The sequence below is a fragment of the Periplaneta americana genome, chromosome 7 (assembly GCF_040183065.1).
Source record: "Periplaneta americana isolate PAMFEO1 chromosome 7, P.americana_PAMFEO1_priV1, whole genome shotgun sequence".
NCBI classification, from domain to species: Eukaryota; Metazoa; Arthropoda; class Insecta; order Blattodea; family Blattidae; genus Periplaneta; species Periplaneta americana.
Window position 1 is genome coordinate 8735535 of NC_091123.1, and position 21709 is coordinate 8757243.

A 21709-nucleotide genomic window follows, 5' to 3' on the forward strand; every position below is an offset into this window, starting at 1 on the left:
TATGTATAGGAGTGGAAATTTTCAGTGGTTTTAATAAAACAACCATAATCCAAAGACTTTTGTTTTGTAAAAACAGTCATTGTCTAGCCAGGACGATGCGATGGTAGCATTTACAAATATCCCATTCATACCATCATGAAACGTTTATCCATACAATTTTAAACTGTAGTAGATTGGCAGTACTGCTTCTTACGTACGCGGCAAAAGCCACCTCAGAGAAAAATACTTTGGCACGTGAATTGTATTATGGAGTCATCTCTAGGTGCAGAAGTAATCCCATGGAAGAAACGTAAGCAATGAAAGGAGAAGAAACAGAATATAATAAAGAAAAAGAAGATTAAAGAAGAGGCACACTTCAGCCACAATAGAGTTTTTCTTAAAATCATTGTCCACAGTTACCTACATTTACAACACCTTAAGAAATAGCATGATGAATTTCATACTTGAAAAACATCTAGTTGCCGATTTTGCCCTGATCACTGTTCTTCTACTTGTTGAACCTCTGATTTTAGTAGGGCTAGTTCTCTTCAGGAAAATGCCACGACCAGTTAAACGTCGCGGAGGTTAGACGCTCGCAACTTGTGCCTGTGGACGATGATTACTTTCTTAATAGTAATGACCGTTTTCTGAGCGCTGAGTCATTATTTAGAATGCTTGTGACACGGTGCAGGTACCCGGCTGGAATGGCAGGGCGCCTTATTAATGGGTTGCCTTGGATCGGCGTGGAGGTCGTCGCATAAGAATATTTTGGTGGCCCGGTCTGCGGACCGCCATGCCAAGATCAGTTTGACGCAGGCGGCTCTCAGCGCGTTTCATGCTATGAATGGAGGGCAGGAAATTCAATATTGACGCCATCCCATTCATCGTTAAAAATGAAAGGAGCGGTTTGTGAAATGCATTGTTCATTATCATTAGGAACACTACCTTTTGGTGTCATTAGTACGCAAGAAATATGGGAGAACGTCTAGTTTCTATTTTGGTTTTAGAATTTATTTCAAGAGTGTGATACCAAACCCGTTCAGTCCATTTTTATGAAATGACTGGTTTAATTTTTATGCTCGACCATGCCGAAATGTAGTAATTATACACTTGGTAGCAGACCTTTAATGCATGTCATTAAAGTACACCTACTCATTAAAGGTCGGGTCTTTCAGCCAATGACAGGTCAGCTTTCTACCGTTATAAAACCGCAAGTATCGATTATTCTCGGATATGCAATCGAAAGAGAATTAGCGAAAAGTCACGGAGGCTGGAAATCCAATACTGTCGCAGAAGGTTATGTTTTGTTACTATAATAATTAGCGTTAATTGTAAATAATATTCAAATAAATTCAGTTTGTCATCTCGTTTTTCAATGTCTAATTTAATTTCAATGTTATCTCTGTAGGTTCTTATGGCCTAGCAAGGTCAATGTGCACATCTGTTCCTCGGAAAAAATCAATACTTTCGCGTCTGCGCACATCTCACAACATACGGGACATGCTCCAGGTCAGATACAATAAAATTAATAATATCAAATTAGAAATATGGTCGAGCATGATTTCCTCTCTTGTTTTCAATTTTAATTTGGGAATGGGATCTGGTGTGGATAACAGCCTTATAATTTAACGGTCTTACTAATAAAAACTCTATATACAGACGTTTAACTGTCTTATACTTATACTTATACAATGAGTAGCTCGTTTATAAGTCGTGTGTAAATTCCTTACTAATAATCACTACATATGTTGTGTATAACAGTATAACTGTTACACAGCTACGTCATAGTTTCGTCATTACTTCGTTACGAAAGGTATTAGAATATCTGAGGTTCTCTACTGGATCCGGTAGAGCACTCTAGTGTGGCGCGTTAAATATCGATAGTACAACTGGCTCTAATCGATTACCACACTACATTTTGGTCAAAGAGTACAAGCTACAGCAATATTATTCTAATAATTCTATGATCTTTGGTTTGTTCTTCTGTGGTTACGAGGTAAACATCATCATAAAATGACAGTTGATACGAACAGCTGTTAAAGGGGCGGCCATTTTTTCCCTATATACAACGCTTAAACAAGGGGTTTCGTGTATATAACTACTGCAAAGCAATTCCCATTGTATAGTTACAGCCTGTTTATACGTCCATAGCTTATTCACGGTTTATTAGTAACGTTTTCTGTCTCAACTCTGCATAAGTCTCGTATAAAAACTATACACGGTTTATTAGCAAGACTGTAAATGTAGTCTCTATGTAGTTTGGAATCCTAGTTTTGTAACTTTTTCTCCTTTGTACTAATTCAAGCGTATGTTTTATTAAGACCATAAGGTTTGCAGGCAACTGAAGTGTGTATATAGATTTTTTTGCTTTATTTGGTGTTATTTGCTAGCTACGTCTTTCTGAAGTGATTTCAATAATTACATTTCATACATTTTATAATAGGCCTACGAAATAGGTTTTCTATTTTCATGTCGTGTAAAATTACATTACTACAAAGGAACTGTAGTTGTTAAAAAAAATGCACCAGGTTTTTATTTTGCTTTTGTTTTTACGTGGTCTTAAGTGATATTTTATCAGAAATCTGTTTAAAATTCCATTAAAACGCCATTTTTTTAACCTTGTTTGCGACAGTGATGCATAGGTCATTCTGCACCACGGGCTAGACTATCAATTCAGGCCTTTTATCCATCATTCTCGCAAAGCTGCAAGGTTTACACATTAGCATCTTTATAGAATTTTAAACATGCTTCTGAGAGACTGAGTGAAAATGAAATGAAATTGAAAAATATTGAGCTTTTTTTTTTTTAAATAACCAGGATATTGCGTTTTAAATAACGGAACATTTTGCATAACCATGTTTTAATTACCTATTTTCTGTTTAAGTGTTGTATTGTTTGTAAGACCGTCAGAAAGGCATAACTAGCAGATAATATGCCTTCGGCATGAAAGATATTATCTGAATAACTTGTGTATGGTCTTAATTTTAAAAAATCGTCTTGAACACAGCAGAAATATAAGTTAGGAAAACTAGGGCGGCCTTGAACTATGTAATATAAGTTATTAAGTCATTTTGTATCATGCATGCAGCCGGTGGTCGAGGTATAAGGCCCTCACGGTGTTCATCCTAGTACCAAAGGCATTTTTCAGGATTTTCAAGTTACCCTCACTATTAGATCTATCATCTTTCTATCAGCACTCCACAGTCACCCTTCACTCTGCGAGGTCTCCGGTATAAATAATAAAAATGATAAATTGTACGCATTGCCTTTAATAAAGACAACTGAGGGACACTGAGACTGAGTTTTTGGCCAAAATGGCAGAAATAAATATTTTTGTTCTCTTTATGTAAATAGTTACCGCATATATTTATTTAACACTTGTCCTATATTTAATTATTATTATTATTATTATTATTATTATTATTATTATTATTATTATTATTATTATTAAAAATTGCATTTTCTCAGAACTACGTTTTTAATCAATAGAAAGGTCCCCAGCGACTTATATTTGCTCCGATTTAAATGAAACTTTGCAGGGACACTCAGCATGCTCCAATACACAGACTTGTACATGGATTCAGCTCTTCGCTGAAAACTTTTCATGATATGAATTTTTAATTATTAAAAATGAATTAAATAATCAAGCAAAAATTAGGACTTCTGTAAAAAAAATTAACTCATTAACCAATGCTCCAATATAAAAATTCATGCATAGTTTTCCTAATCATGAAGTCCTTCGCAGAAAATTTTAATACACAATAACAATTCTGAAGCCGTCAGAGATGTTTTGAATTTACGCAGAATTTAATATCATTAAAATAAGTGAAAATTAATATCTAAGGAACTAATGCATGAAATTTGATTAAATTTGATACTATTATTTAAATGTACAGATACAACAAATCCACCGAATTTGAAAGCAATTGATCAAATACTTGATGAACTTATATTCAATTTTCAGAATTTAATTTCTTACTATCGCATTTCGCAGAATTATTCTTCGTGTTACTTTCATAGTGCATCATTTTCTTGTTAATAAAGTTGTTTGTCGTTGTGGAAAGTTTCAAAACATTCGCTACTGTATGTTACTTTCTTAAACGTACGTACCGTACTTCAGATTAAAAATAAACATGATTAAATTACGTAAGTTAGGTCAGATGCAACAGTGTTCATGAGTAGAATAGTTATATACAATAAAAGTAATTTGATACAGTTGTATGAACTGATTAAATAAAATTAATAAAATCGGTTAAAAACCATACATGTTTCGGAGGAATGCTCCTCCATCTTCAGTGATAGTACCACGACGCTGGTGTGGATGTACGACCGCGTAACGTAGCTTAAGGAAGACTGAGTCGTCGTGGTACTATCACTGAAGATGGAGGAGCATTCCTCCGAAACATGTATGGTTTTAACCGATTTTATTAATTTTATTCAATCATTAAAAAGTGTTCATACAACTGTATCAAATTACTTTTATTGTATATAACTAAAAATAAACATGTTTTATGAAACAACCTTTAAGAAACATTTACGGTATCATTACACTAGGGTCCACTTAAAGGACTTTTGATATGGAGGCGGCATGTACACGATCAATATAGAAGTCGATTCAGAGTCGATTGTTTAACATAACATAAAAATTGATTATTTTTATTTGACGCGCTAGGCTTCGTGATGGAAATAGGCGAATAACTGAACAACCCGCGGACTTCGCGTGTTGAGTAGTCGCCGTCGGAGGTGGTATCGACCCGCCGCGCCGCGGGCAATAGGCACGTCCCTGGCACGGGTCTCGCCTCCTACTCGTACTTGACCGTATTAGCCACCTCAGGCGGCGGATTCTGCGCCCGGCCGGTGCCAAAAACATCGTCATCGCGCGTAATTACGTACTAGCGCAGGCCGCGCCGGGACGGGACGGGACGGCGGCTGACGTCCGCCCGTGACGCCGCCGGACCGGAAGTCCAGTCTGCGCTGCGGCGATGGACGCGCGGTCGCTCAAGAAGTGGCCGCGCTGGATGATCGTGCGCAGCGATGCCACCTACCAGATCAACGATGACATTGATGACTTTCTGCGCGCAGACAAGTACGAGCCGAACCTGGAGCCGCCGCTGGAGGAGCGCGTGGAGGAGCTGCGGCACCGGCTGCGCATCGAGGCCGCCGTGGTGGAGGGCGCCAAGAACGTGATCCGCCTGCTGCAGAGCTCCAAGGTGGCCGACAAGAAGGCGCTGCAAGAGGTGAGTACCCATCCATTCCAGTTGGCGTTGCCATAGTGAGAAGTTATGTAGTGTGATTGTTTATTAATTGTTGTCATGACAACACGTAAGTGTCTACATTGTAACACCTCATCGTTAACATTCGTTGCTATGGCAACAAATGAGGGATACGTGTTTTTTGTAGCCTACCCGTTGCTATAGTAACTGATATTCCGTGGTAACTGATGTATAGTGATTGTTGTCATGGTACCACCAAGTGTCTACATTGTAACATCTCATCCTTAATATTATTTACTGTGGCAATTTTTGTCCGTATAGTCTATTATTTATTGGCTAGTGTTGTAATTCTTGTTGTCATGACATCTCGTTTTTAATACTAATAGCTGTGGTAACTCGTAACACTTACGTGACAGTCAGGTGTAGGATGTGAAGTTTTTTATTCATTTTTATGACGAATTTCATTGTAATAATTTTCTTTAGTGTGGTGACACGTAATACTATGTCACGTTTAATTTTCGTCGGCTTAATATTCACTGACGACTGGTGTTTATTTTTGTTGTCATGGCAACTCGTAGTACGTAGGCGTCTGTACTGCGTGTTGTTATGATAGTTCGTAATGTTTGTATGAGGTATCAGATAAACTTTGCTACGACATCGTTATACGTTACTGTGATAACTCTTCGTTGTGGTTGCAATATTCATGAAAGTTTTGTTATGCGTAGGTTGGTAACTATAGGTACTTTTATTTATAAGTGTTGTAATGCCCGTGAAGATCACCCTTCCGTATTGTTAACAGCTCAGTTCAATTGCTCAACGTGCTTGCATGCTATTTTCTCTTTATGATCTTTGATAATATGAGTCGGAATTTTAAATTATACAAGTGCCTGCCTAATGTGATAGCAATGTACTTGGCACACCATGTATTGAAACTTGCGCCACAGTTGATAAACATCTAGACTCGACTGTAGATATCACATTTTTCACGAGTGATTTGCGCAAATGTATGGAGGATATGAATACTTTTATGTTTAACACAAAGTGTGAGTTTAATAACAAACGCTGTATTATTAATCGGAGTTATATTTTATTAACATGAATTTACAGTGAAACGAAGAAAGTCGAAGTTGTATCGATTTATACCTTCATGTTATTAACTCCTTGCGCCCGTTCGCAGTAGTGGTTGCTCTCTAGTTCTCAATGAATATAACTAACTTCTGTACTATGATTTGACTAGTTGTGTCATCTGGCGGTGTAAGCTCTGAACTGGGACCACGATGATACCAGCGTGTGAAGACTGTTTGTACAATTCTGTTATTTCTCTCTCCCCACTCTCCCCAGTTTCTTCAGCGTCGTGAGGACAAATTACTTGTGTTCAAAATTGCAACTACTTCCCAGCAATCTTATATTCGTATTTTGTAGACCGACGCCTAGCAGATTTCTTACACATACAGCACGGAAGTATGACGGGTTGCGTGTGATATACGTACTTGTGCTGTGATCTTATGCACCACATATTTTTACGATCGCTGATATTCGTGCACAACTTAACTGATCGTCATATTATGCATTGCCGTGGTAAATTATGGTTGCTATAGTAACTTGTGTGCTGCACTCGTCGACTTTATTAGGTTGTGTTTCTGTAGTAACTTGCATAGTCGTGTCAGTTGTATTTATCACGACATTACATTACTATAGTAACTCACGAAGTGTTGTGAAATGTACTCGTAGATTTGGATATGCGTTATTTTTTAAATTATTTCTGTGTAGGTTTCTTTGACAAAATCTTAGCGAAATGTAACGTGAGAGAGATTTTACCGTGGGAGTTTTAAATGCATGCATACAAACTGAAACTTTTAGTTTACGTTTCAAGTCAGGGGCTCACACACAGACCGGATTGTAGTTAATTTCATAATATAGTGTATTGACACGACATCACGAGGCAGGGGCAAGCTGGCTGGCGTGTTTGAGTCTTTCCTATCACGTTACATAGTTTTAAAAGGCAAAATTGTCTCACAGAAGGCAGAATTAGCTGTCTTCCCACTCGTTTTCGTCCTTCCTTATACGTTTTGTTTATACAAGCTCTTCAATTGCAAGTTCTTATATAATAAACAATGCCAACAAAGTTGCAAAGTCTGTTTTCAAAAAAAATAATAGAATAATCGTTATTCATTGACTAATTTTGGAGATTTGCGTAAAATATTACTCTTATGGAATCGTCAAATGTATAAATGTCTAGAGCCTTTCGACTGGTGTACAAGCTACTCGAAGAATATGAAGCAGAACGAGGATCTGTTATGGCAAGGATGTAAAGACAAGTTCAGAAATATTCTTTAGAAAAACGTTGGATATAAAGCTATGTGAGAAATGTTGTTAGATTCCGACAGTGAGCATAAATCCATATAAAAGATAGGCCTATTTGCTTGCAATGTTCAATTTTATCGGTTTTAACCAGTTATTCCATGTGACAATGAAAGAAACTTTCCTAGGGGCAAACGTAGTTTGAGTAATAATATTAGAACTTTTCTTTCTATACACTTAATGTGTATGTACGTTTTGTATTTTATGTTTTCCTTTGAAACGTCTATACTGACATGTAGAAGGTCTAATTTTTGTATTAGTTTACAATACATAGAGATTTAACATGTAAAATAAATTATTTGTAAATACTGAACCGTACTGTTTTCCTTGTGTGTCTTGCAGGAAAATTGTTAATTGTTCACCGAAATGCAGTAACAAATATTTTATTTTTTAATTGTTCAGAGGAATTAATTAAAATTCTGTAACTTGAATTTTGACTTTCCTGATGTATCAACAATATTATTTAATTTTGTTATTTCTGCCACGGCGCCATAAAACTCGATAGTAAATACTACACAAAAAATAACAATTCACTATAGATGAAACAAATGTAAAATGTTATATAAAACAAATGAAGTTACATTTTAGAATTTTATTTCATTAATTCCTCTGAAACTATTAAGAAAATAAAATAGTTGTTACTCCATTTCGATTTAAGGTTATTGTTGGTCTCTTAAGCAGTTTTCCTTATAACTTTATAAGATTTTATTGTAAAACATACAGGGAAGACAGTATTTACAAATAATATAATTGATTCCCCAAGTTACTAAATCCTTATGTAGGCTATGTTTTGTGCTACACAGCGTATATGTTTATGCAGTATTATTTTATGTATACGAGAAGTATGATGTTTTCTAATGTAGATTATTGTGTACTTGCAATAAACATTGCACACCCGTCCTCCGCCCCCTTCTTTCGACAGAGCAGAGTGGTCCGTGCTCACGTAACACAGTGAAACCGGGTACTGATGGCCAAGCTGTAGCAATAACACATCAGACGCCAAAGAGGACAACTAGTGTCTGATTTGTTTATTTCTGTAGCAAGCAGGATCTTAGATATTAGATTATATGCTGCTTTCTATACTAGTCTTATGCTTTAGGGGTCAAATATAACCTATCAACCGGGATACAAATCTTAGGAAGCATTTTTAGAATATCATCTGCATAAAATTATCGAATAAAATTCTTCTACTGCAGCTATTACTACTACAGTTACTACTGCTGCTACTACAACTAGCCTACTACTACTATTGCTACTGCTACTACTAATACTGCTGCTACTACAGTTACTACTATTACACTTAGCCTACTACTACTATTGCTACTACCACTACAGTTACTACTACTTTTATTGCTACTGCTACTACTAATACTGCTCCTACTACAGTTACTACTATTTTTATTGCTACTGCTATTACTACTGCAGTTACTACTGCTGCTACTACAACTACTTCTATTGCTACTGCTACTACTAATACTGCTCCTGCTACAGTTACTACTACTATTGCTACTGCTACTACTATTTCTACTGCTACTACTAATACTACTGTTACTACAGTTACTACTACTACGTTTATTGCTACTGCTAGTACTTCTGCTACTAATACTGCTACTACTATGACTACTACTACTGCTGCTGCTGCTACTACTACTGCTACTGCAAGTGCATCATTATCCGAAAAACTGACCCGTAGATACTGAATTATGAACAAAATCAGTCAGTATTTGAGGATAAATTGTATATTGACAGACAGAAAAGCATTTTTTTTTCGGTATTGTTACTGAAAATGTTTAGGCCTATATAAAAATCGGTTTGTTTTTGTAGTAGAACCTTTATAGTGTGCAACCCTGACTTGAATGTAGCCCGGCAGAAAGTTGTCATTTGCTCTGAATGCAAGCCGCTCCGTTTAATTAATCTGCTTGAATGGTTCCGTGAGTGCCAAGTCACTCGTGACGTCGATCAGCCGCGTACTGTCTTATTTTTAGCGGGCGTGACGACCGGCAGTATTGTATCGAATGGCATAGCAAATGTGATGATGATAGAGCGGGTTTCTTCGGAGTACTTTCCTTTCCTTTACCGTCATTCTTCTATCATTTCTCTATAATTCAGATCATCATCACTGGTGTGGTAAAAACGAAGAACTATTGCACTGTGTCACCATCTCAAGGAATGAAACCTAGCCACGTATAAACGACTCTGAGTTCATCACTTTGAACAAAATTATGTTGTGCAGTGAACTGTCCGAAGACAGGTCTGAACCTCACAAGTGATACCAAGAAGGCACCATTTATGAGGGAGCTAGGCCAGGAGATAATGGGGTAGGGGGTCAGTTCCTTTCTCTTTCCATTGCATATGTCGCCGATTAGCTACGTATTACACTAATCATAATTCAGATGCATAGAAACAATTGTTCTTCCTCTGACACATATCGTCAAGTGAGATGTAGAAATATCATTCCTTAACACCATCGCATTGATTTAATAATATTATGTGAATAATAATAAATATATTACATTTCTTACAGGACTTCAACAGAAAATATTAACAAACTCAATAATTAATTGACCACGTGTTTCGCTGACACGCCATATTTGTTTACCGAAATTGACATTGGAATTAACGGCTTACACGTTCTTAGTGCTAGATGCTTACGTCAGAGAACATTAGGAATACAGAATGGCGTGTTTACTTATTTTATACATAGGCCTAATATCAATTTAGGTATCATTGAAGCCATCGAAGTAGCTCAGTCGGCTAAAAGCTTGCCTGCTGATCTGGCGTTGCACTCGGACTCTGGTTCGATTCCCGCTTGGGTTGATTGCTTGGTTGGGTATTTTTTCGTAAGACAAATGTCAGGTAATCTATGGCGAACCCTCGGCCTCATTCGCCAAATATCTCGCTATAATCAGTTTCATCATCATCATCATCATCATCATCATCGTCCTTGCAGGTATTAGGCCTAGTGGCCTGTTACGGTCTCCGTCCATCAGTTCCAAATATCCTAAATAATCTCGTAGTTGATACAGCGTCGTTAAATAACCAGGTAAAAAAAGATATCATTGATAAGTAGATGTTTAATTTTTTTAATTAAAAACCGAAAATGTTGAAAATTCAGGGTGATTTCAATTATGGAATTATATAATCCTGACTAATACTGTGTTTAAAACCTGTCCTTGTGAAAAATTTTTGTTCTTTTAATTGTAAATTAGCAATCCGTCTAGGCCTAGTACTGTAAATGCAAGAAAATGGTATATAATCTACGATTTTTGTCGTAATACTTCAGTAATATGTATTTGTATAATTGTTCAATTCTAAATAGTTTAAATTCAGAAAAGATTAATTTAGAGGGGTAATCAATAGGTTTTTAAACATATTTTCACTATGTCTTTTTGTAAAAAAAAAAGAAATCATGTTTCAGTTTTTGAATTGGATAGTTGGGGAGATGTGGCTGAATCGCATTGCTTCTTGGAAGATTTCGTTGTTCCATAAACTTCCTTCTTCGATCGAACGCTTGACGAAATGCTCGAGATTGTGCGAATGCTAGTAATCAGGAGAAATGTACCGGTAAATGACATGTCAAAAACAACGATAGTAGAATTTCGACTATTCAATTTACACATTACTCGTTTGGTATATGTATACCAATTATATGCAACAGAGTGTTAGACAACCAATCATGATCCTCCACATCAATAACTGTGGGTCATATTATATTAGCGCTCATATTCCGGTAGATTGTTCCTATCCGCATTACCTAACTTAATATGACGAAAACAGACGTGTCTCCATTTCTGCTGTTGGCAACGACGGGGAGTAGAGGGCAGTGTAATCGGGAATGGAAGGACTCCCTTTACATGTGGTCAACATGATGCAACAAACGCAAGACGAAGACCGCACATTTAGCAACTGCCGGGGCGCAAACCCGATCCGTTTGGATCCGTACCCGGAAACGCTAATTAAACGATATAACTTGTAAATGCTATTAGAATATTAAAGGCAAAGGCCTGTCAGAAGTGCTGGTGTGTACATGAGTGCGTGGCACGTCCAAACAAACAGACGCTTCTTTCAGCCACTGGATCCGCCGCGTTAGGCAGATTGCATACTCCTGACCAGAAGGGGTTTTCCCGATACTGTCATGTTGTAGCCGTTTATTTCTGTGTTTTAATCTCTCTGATATTTAACACCACAAAGTACCTTTTGATGTCCTCGTTTCGCTTGTGCTTCGCCAGCTTCCGAACTAACGAAATGCATTTCTGTAGCCAGATGAATGCCTTTCACTTCCTCGTTATAAAGCCTTTAAAGAGGGAAGTACTGCCTCTTTGTATATAATCTGTGGGCAGAAAGCGCGATACGTTCTCCGAACCTAGGCTTGGCTGTGGGTTCGAATCCCAATTGGGCTGATAACTTGTTTTGTTTTAATCTGTTATTTAACGACGCTGTTTCAGCTGCTAGGTTATTTAGCGTTAATGAAATTGGTTATAAGGAGATTGTATTTAGCGAGGTAAGTTCGAGGATTTGCTATGGGTTACAGAAGATTTTTCGTGATTATTACGGATTTCACCCTACTGTTGCAGCATTACGGCCAAACGGAAAATTATTATGGAAAAGCAAAATTAATCATGGCAAGATATACCTATACAGGGTGGAAGTGAAATAGTCCTGCAGAGGGTGCTAGAGTACATTTAAATGAATAGAAAATCTATATTACGTTTTGTGATTAAATTTTATGATTAATTATAAAATTAAGTTGGAAGTTTCAGCACTCTGGCAATATAACCGCTAACACACTGTTCTTTCTTCTCGCAATAAAGATGTAATAGGTCAACGAATTCAGGTCTCTCTGCCTTAGTGAACTACCTTCCATCTCCATCTCTGGCTAAACGTTGCAATCTGCTCGCATCGTTCAGTGGCTTGAAATTGGTGGTTTTTAAATTAAATTTACACGAAAACCGTCCATGCTATTGAAATACTCCAGAGGAGTAAATGATTCCTTATTAGATTTTCTATCGATGTGGACAAAAATCACGATTCTACTCGCAGTAGTTACCGAATAACAGGTTGTTAAATATTTGGTAGTAAAAACATTTTTTTGTTTAAGTATGAACTTTTCATCAGTATGGTATGACCTTTTTTGTTGCACACAACATGAGCTATTCGCTCTGAAAACCTGTAGGGTTATTTCACTTACATCCTGTCTTCCACTCTGTATATACAGGGTGTCCAGAAATTCGCGCATACGGGCTAATTCCTATGAATTCTGGATGAAATGAAGACAGAAATGTTAGTGACAAAATTTGTTTTCGCGAATTTGAGCCGTGTGAAAACATCCGTTCACTTTTGCGGAAAAAAGAGCTGTCTTCGGACAATTGACCAAACAACAACAACAACATAAATATTAATCTTAAGGTGTTGCAAGAACCGACTTCGTACAACCCCGTAACTTTATTTTAACTACCTGCTACCCTCATTAGACAGCTAATAGAAACTGAATTTGTCACTTGCCTTTCCGGCGCCATGAAACAAATAAAGACGGTCTTGCCACGGTGTTTTGTGAACACGTGCGCTTATCAGTAATAAACGCACAAAATGTCTTCCTGTCACTCATTTGCCTCCTTGGTGAGGGGAAAAGGATGCTATTTTTTTATAACTGCAATATCGCGTTCTGGTTCTGTACCTTCCATGTGCTTCACCAGGAACGTCAGAAATCGCTCTTTCGTCACGGTAGCTGTAACCATGGCAACTTATCAGATTGCGCTTTCCTGAATTCTTCATCAAACATGACTTTGGTTTTGGATACAAGAATAATGCATGGCAATCATGCAGTTAACAACGAAATCAGACAATAGAGATGAAGTATGTCATGTCCATTTTTAGATTCCTTCCAGAAAGGAGAAGTGAAGTTCATGTATACTGTATAATGATATATTTTTATTAAATAGTTACGGTCTTACTATTATAAACTCTTACACAGACTTTTTTTTAAGTAGGCTATTTTACGAAGCTATATCAACATCTCAGGTTATTTAGCGTCTGAATGAGATGAACGTGATAATGTCGGTGAAATAAGTCCGGGGTCCAGCATCGATAGTTACCCAACATTTGCTCATATTGGATTGAGGGAAAACTCCGGAAAAAGCCTCAACTAGGTAACTTGTCCCGAACGGAATTCGAATCCTGGCCACCTGGTTTCGCGGTCAGACACGCTAACCGTTACTCCACAGGTGTGGACTACAGACATTTAACTGCCTTATACTTATTCAGTGAATAGCTCGTGTATAAATCTGGTGTAAATTCTTTAGTAATAGGCCTAATAATCACTATATACGTCGTGTATAACAATACAACTGTCATAGATCTATGTCATAGTTTCGTCATTTATTACGAAAGATAACAGAATAAGTGATATTCTATATTGAATGCGCTAGTGTGCCCCGCTAAGTATCGATAGTAACTTACAGCTGGGGCTGATCGATTACCATGTCATATTTTGATCAAAGAATACTGCTACAGCAAAATTATTCTATGGTCTTTGATTTGTTGTTCCGTGGTTACAAGGTAGCCATCATCATAAAACAAATACGAACAGCTGCTAGAAAGAGGAGAGGTTCGCGACAGGAAGAACTTGGCTGTGAGATTAAACTGCGCATGCGCGGAATTCTCATGCAATGCCAGCGTGATTCTTATCTGGATTTATTTTCGCGTGCACATTCCAAATCAAATCAAGAAGTTCCCTTCGTACTCCGGTTACACATCTTGCATATAGGAAGGTCAGGTTTGGTTAGTTTAACAAAGTCCGCGCATGCGCAGTTTGATCTCACAGCCAAATTCTTCCGTCGTGAGCCGCACGTCTAGAGATACGATCTTTTTTTTTCTCTGTATACACGGCTTAAACAGAAGATTTCATGTGTATAACTAAAGCAAAGCAGTTTCCATCTTGGGTAAAGGTGGTAATATTCTGATAGTACTTTTTAAGAATTTTTTTACAATTTTACTGAGCGAGAAAAGTACTGGTTTTGTGCGGAAACTTGTCCACGAACATTCCCTTAATACGTTGACGCAAAAAAACGATCTTCCTCTCGCTCAGTAAAATTGTAAAAAATTCTCAAAAGGAATTATCATAATATTATTAGTATCACAATTTACCAACATTTACCCTATAGTTACACACCGCTTATAAATCCATCACTTATGCATGGTTTATTAGTAACGTTTTCTGTCCCAACTCTGCATAAGTCTGGTATAAAAATTAGACACGGTTTATTAGTAAGACCGTTAGATATTAGAAACTGGAGTGAATATTTCGCATTGTAAACTTGTACGCGGCAGCGTTTCTACATTCAAGTTCTGAATTCGATTCCAGTAGGAAAATGAAGATTTTACCTCGCTTCAACGGGGTCTGCTTGTGTGAATTATGATGGTCTGTGTTGTCTCAAGCGGAGGTTTTTCACCTTGCTTATCACATGATATGTATACACTTGTTACTGTTGAGTGTCCATTGTTTGTTCAGATGATGATATTGACGACAGTCCTTTGTTTGGAGAGATGAAGAGTGAGGAGGTCGACGAGGGCATGTGGACATAGTCGGAACTTGCAGACGTGGGTGCCGTTCGAGGGTGGCGGTTTGCAACCCTGCTTATGCTTGTTTTGTTTTCGCGGACGGCGTTTAGTTCACCAAAGCACTTCCGTTTACTGAGATTCCAGTGGAATGCGGAATCTGGGACAGAGTCGTTTATTGGAACGAGCTGCGCACTGGAAACACATCCAGGAGCAGTGTTTATGTTCTCTACTGCTATTTGTGGGACTGTCAGTCTGGTTCCTTGTGCTGCATATCATCTTCTCTGTCTGGGTTCCAGAGGTACAAGATATGGCAAGAGACGTAGACCAGTAGAGGAATGTAATTCGCTTCATATCTGAAAGTTGTAGTGTAGCAAACAGCTATGGACACACAAATATTTTCAAATGATATCGGACATTTTCTCGATACTGTCTAGTTTAAAAATTTTCCGTATAGCGTTAATATGTACAGGGCGTTTCTATGACTGCGTTACGAACTCCAAAATCTGTTACAGATCATAAGAAGCAGTTAATAGTACATTATGCAACGAGCCTATAATGATAGTAATTAAGAAGCGAGTATGGATGTTTATGAAACGAGCGCAAGCGAGTTTCATAATTTTCATACGAGTTTTTTAATTACCATTATAGGCGAGTTTCATACGACTTTTTATGCTCGACCATATTTCTAACTTGAAATTATTCAGATGTATACGTTTTATTTGTATCTGACAAGATCGGAAGTGACCTTGTTCTAGGTGAGATGTGCGCAGACGCGAAAGTATTGATTTTTTCCGAGGAACAATAATGTCATTGACCTTGATGTAATCCCGTTAAACTTGATATAACCTTGATTATTGAATTCTACATTGAAAAACGAGATGACAAATTGAATTTATTTGAATATTATTTACAATTAACGCTAATTATTATAGTAACAGAACATAACCTTCTGCGACAGTATTGTATTTCCAGCCTCCGTGACTTTTCGCTAATTCTCTTTCGATTGCATATCCGAGAATAATCGATACTTGCAGTTTTATAACGGTACAAAGCTGACTTGTCATTGGCTGAACACCTGTAAGCTGAGTTGTCATTGGCTGAACACCTGTAAGCTGAGTTGTCATTGGCTGAACACCTGTACTTTAATGAGTAGGTGTACTTTAATGACATGCATTAAAGGACTGCTACCAGGTGTATAATTACTACATTTCGGCATGGTCGAGCATCAAAAGTATAAACTCATCTTTGGAAACGTCTGAATTGCAAATCATGACTCCTAATAGTTATCACTAAACTCCCAAGAGCATAAAACTCTCCTCTGGCATGCTTGCATATTTGGACTTATCGTTATCATACAATAAAAGTTACCAGCTGATCGCTAGTAACTCTTTGGAATTCAAGTTTCGACACAGTGTACAAACAGTAGCATCCCAGAGAATGACGCAGTAACTATATGCAACCAATAGCTCTGTGAAAGCAAACTGTTGGAAAGGAATGTTTCATTGGGGAAATACGACCATTGGCTAGAAATGTTTCTAAATGAATCTAATTCCTTTATTACAATAAACCTACGTGGTCTCTTCTCACTTTTAAATTATTTGTGTCTTCAAGCCGAATAGGGATTGTCAGTATGCTTGTGTGACTTCGCATACAAAAGAGGAAAATTTTTACAAAAAATATTTAAATTGATCTCAACGCCTAGTGATAAGTTCATAAACATTTTATTTTTGGTATGATTTTTTTATTTTTTGTATTATTTAAATATTTTATTGGAAATTTTCATTAAATTATTTTTCTCTTGTAATTATAATCAAATTAGTAATTTTTATATTATGCTACTTTGGAAATGTCATTCATTACAACATTCTCAATCGCCAAAAATTATCCGACCACATATCACACTGTGACAAAATCGCTGTTATCTATCACAGCGATTTTCCCGTAGCTGTCACAGTTCGGAGTTGTGATGGCAAAACACTGCCGCACCCCACCTCTAGGAGTAACCTTATATAACTACTTTTTGTATATAGATCATTTTTAAATTATTAAGTTTGTAATTTTGTGAGCTAATATCAATAGGAGTAACCTTATGTGATGTTCAACGAATATTTTCAGCATTCAAAAATATCCTTGATATAACAAAGTATGGCAACAGAGAACCTTTAAAAATTGTTGGTTGTTTTGCAACCAGAAAAATTAAGGTAAACAAAGAAATAAATGGTACTTATTGGACCTTAATTTTAAGTAAAAAATTAGACTTACGTACCTAGTCACATATCATTCACATTTTCCTTTCAGAAAGATTACAACACTACAAAGACTTGCATGTTCCATTTTTTCATATTTCTTGCTTTATTATGCATATTTTAGAACTTGTTTGTGCATATAAAGCCTAGACCTGATAATAATATTATTTCCTTGCAGTGGGCCACAAATATTTCCCAGGCTGCAAATGGTCCACTAGTCAGAATTTCCTAGCCCAACTGTAGCGCAATTGTGCCTTCTTAATACATTTGCTATTCCGTCTGAAATAGGTATGATGATGTATCATTTTTTGAAATGGAATGGTAGGGGAAACCGGTGAGCGAGTCGGACTCGAAAGTGTTAATTTATGAAAACTTAGTCGGGCGGCCGGCTGACATTTGCGAGCAGCGGTCCTAGAATGCGGTGACGCGTGTTTTGCTTGATGTATTGCCAGCAGGGGTATCCAAGTGCCAGGAATCTCTTTTGACCTTGAGTTACGTAAGGTTTTACTCTCTGCGACCCTTTGCTTTTGGCAAATGAATCTCTATTTCCCCTAGACAGAAGAAAAATTTCTAACATTTTTTATTTCTTCCCGTTTCCCCTCTCATACAACTCACTCATACCATGAAGATAGAAAAAGAACGAGAGAAAGAGAATCGGTGGAGAAGATACCATTGAGAGTTTCTTCCATTTTGTGTGCTTTATCAGACTAAGAAGCTGATAAATACGAAGTTTGTGCCAAAACAAACACACTTGGCTGTTGTAACTTCGATAGTTACACATTATTACGCACCTTTCACATCAATAATTTCAAATTTCGATGTGATCTCGTTAACCGTTCCCTTGTCAGTTCTCCTCGCGATCACTGCTAGAACCCATGTTACTAAAGGCCGTGTTGTCTATTACGTCCGGAACAATAAAATTCCATCTCTCTTCAATTTCAGTATCAGTGGGTAAATGCGACGAGAAACATTAAAAAGATACGCGAAAACGCGTCCTTAGCAAGGGAAACTGTGGCTGGAAAAAGTGTCTGAGAGCTCTAAGCCTGTTGGACACTTGTCTCACACAGATTTTCGCCGTTGCATTGAAGTGAATATCGGAGTGAGACACGCGACCAATAGGTGAAGCTGACGTAGACACTTTTTCTCAACCTCAATTTCCTTGCTAGCATCTCACGATCACTGTTAGAAGCCATGTTGCTATTAGCTTGTTGGGTATAACGTCCGAAACAATTGCACTATTAGAACATATTCTCGACTAAGAGTCGACCCATATTTTGTTTCTAGTAGGCCTACTGTACATTTGAAATGTTAAAGAAGAAAAGACCGTTTCGAAGAAGATAAATTTTAATATATTCAATTTTATTAATTTCACATTTGTGCAAGTTTCTTTGTCGTTTCCGATTGACATTATAACCTTTGCATTCTCAACTACCAAAATACGAATTATAATATTTAAATAAATAGGTACTTACATGCTTTCCACAAAAATCGCAGAACACGATCGTTCCATCTGTTCTCAGGTTTTCTTTATTTGTTACCCATTGCTTCAGGGTGCTCTGGAACGATGATTTTGTAAGTGGCATCGCGAATTCACACAAACCACACAGAATTGTCCTTGAACTGATACTATTAAGCTTTCTCTCTCAAGTGAGAATATTTGTATCTTAATCGAGAATAAACGTCTATAGTACATTTCGCACGTATTGAGAAAAACTGGATCATAATTTATTTTTATTCGCAGAGTGAATACACTTCATATGAGGCTACAATAGATCTTTGTTTGTTTAGAGTGGTGTTCACATATAATTGCAAAATATCACAAGATGTGTTTTTATGATAATATTTTAAGTTTCAAAGTAATTGATCTGAAACCAACAAAAATATTTAGATTTTTCCCTTTCCTGAAAAATTGGTAATTTTAACATACGACAATTTGCACGAACACCAACAATATGGTGATTTGTGCAAAAAAATCCTGAAAATATGCTACAGTGTATCCAAAGTAGACTACCATAATTATGCACAAACATCCAAAAATATGCAATATTAACTCTGCATATCCGTAATCACAGATGTTTAAAACGTATATAAAACTGCTTTTGCATGACTTTCAAAGAGCCTGTAAATACATCCGTTTGCATATGAATTCTGGCCCTAGTAATAATAAATACTACAACGTTAATACTCTTTGCGCGGAATATTCTATAATGGACGGTCCCGCAGTTCGTGTAAGTTTGGCAACGTGTTGCGGATAATTTGACGAGCACGTGGGAAGTTGCGAAGAGGGTGGGAGCTGGGTGAAGAAGTGACGAGACGTGAGAGAGAACTACACCAGCACAGCGCTCGCGGTCCTCCACCTTTAATCAATGCCGGCTGCGAGCGTACGAGGTACACATGTGCTATAATTCGATGTGACCAACTTTGTAGAGAAAATTCTTTAACATTTAAGAAGAAAGCTTCTGTGTTTCGGCATATTTATTTACACATTCCTGTAAAACTATTGCATTACATGATATCCAATGACGTGCTTGGTGGGTTACCTGACAGAACTATTTCGCAAGACAGCGATTCCCAATATGCGATCCGCGGGCGAATTCTTGCCCGCATCAGGTTTAGTTCTGGCCCAAGCAACAGACATTAGTAAACAGAGAAGGTCAAATTATGTACAAAATAAAGTAATTTTGAAAACTACGAAATTAAGTGTAAATTTGCTGTAATTTTCAAAATTCGTTTTATTGACACAAATGATTGGACGGACATTTTACACACCCCCGCAGATAAATAACATTTCTACAGAAGCAATGTAGCTTACAATTTGAAATTTGTGATATTATTGTTTTGGGCAAAATAGGTGGGTAATTTTCCAGATTGCAAGAAACTAACTGTGTCTGTTTTGTCAAAATTTTGTATCAACCTACAGGTGTGAATGAAGTTTCTCTGACATGATAACTGATTGTTACAGCAATGGATTGTCAGACAACCCCTTCTGTATGCTTTGAGATTATTCAGCCTTTTCATAAAATATTGAGTGAAGATTGTGAGAAAATCAAGGCTGGAAATAATTAAAAATGAAGCTCTGAAAGAAATTATGCGCGAGAAAGATAATCTGGTTATTCTGAACGTTAATGAACAAAAAAAAAAAAATGCGTTTATTTGTAGGGCTACATCTTAAAAGAATGTCGGAAGAAATGGTGCCTAAATTAGTACTGAAATGAGTTACTTACTTATGGCTTTTACAGAACCCGGAGGTTCATTCCCGCCCTCACATAAGCCCGCCATCGATCCCTGTCCTGAGCAAGATTAATCCAGTCGCTAGCATCATATCTCAACTACCTCAAATCCATTTTAATATTATCCTCCCATCTACGTCTTGGCCTCCCCAAAAGTCTTTTTCCTTTAGATATTCCAACTAACATTCTATATGCATTTTTAGATTCGCCCATATGTGTTACATGCCCATTTCAAACGTCTGCATTTAATGTTCCCAATTATGTCAGGTGAAGAATACAATGCGTGCAGTTCTGCGTTGTGTAACTTTCTACATTCTCCTCTAACGTCATCCCTCTTAGCCCCAAATATTTTCCTAAGAACTTTATTCTCAAACACCCTTAACCTCTATTCCTCTATCAAGATGAGAGTTCAAGGTTTACAACAATACAGAATAGACGGCAATATAACTTTTTTATATAAAGTCTAACTTTCAGTTTTTTACCAAAATTTCTGATAGAAGAACTTGAACAAAGTTACGTTCTCAGTTACAACCACAAACAAAACGTAATTATGCTCTGAATCCAATGTTCATGGTCCTCCTCACACGTATTGAGAGGCATATCCAGGAGGCCGTGATGATTATGTTTACTCTCTCATTGGGGGGAACAGTTCAAAATACTGCAAAAATCAGTTAGTAGGCCTATTAAACCTAGTTTACATGTTCATAAGTTAATTTTATACAACATAGTAGAAATTTAAAAATAATAATCTACAGTTAGTGACTTTTATACAACTGGGCCCTAATATACTGTTATCATATCAGAAATGTTGGAGAGTTGTACAGAAGTATAAACCGTTGCAGCCGCATCGCGATGCCATTCACAAGTACAGTGCAGTACCGTGATAGCGTGGCGCAAGGCCAACGTTCTTGAAACAACACATGGCAAGGGACGAAGAAGCTACAGCCAGCACGGCGCTGGCTGGGGTAAACTTCGGAAATCGAACATCGGCCAGTTTGGCTTACAGCGGGGAATGTTTGTGGATCATGAAGGATATTATTGTGCTTGCATTATGCCACGGTCCAGTATTGAAGCGGCGTACTTAGCCAGGAAAGACTACTGGCATTTGTTTTGGCCCGAGGAC

General features: G+C 37.3%; 1 protein-coding gene across 9 annotated transcripts in view; it reads left to right on the top strand.

Moving 5' to 3' along the window:
* Window positions 1-21709, top strand: part of Pkn (serine/threonine-protein kinase N) — a 251712-nt gene that overhangs the window by 157872 nt on the left and 72131 nt on the right. For all 9 annotated transcript variants that reach the window (XM_069830226.1, XM_069830222.1, XM_069830223.1 and 6 more), the window contains one exon: window positions 5062-5216. In XM_069830226.1, the coding sequence (XP_069686327.1) occupies window positions 5062-5216 (155 nt within the window). The remainder of the gene's footprint in view (window positions 1-5061; window positions 5217-21709) is intronic.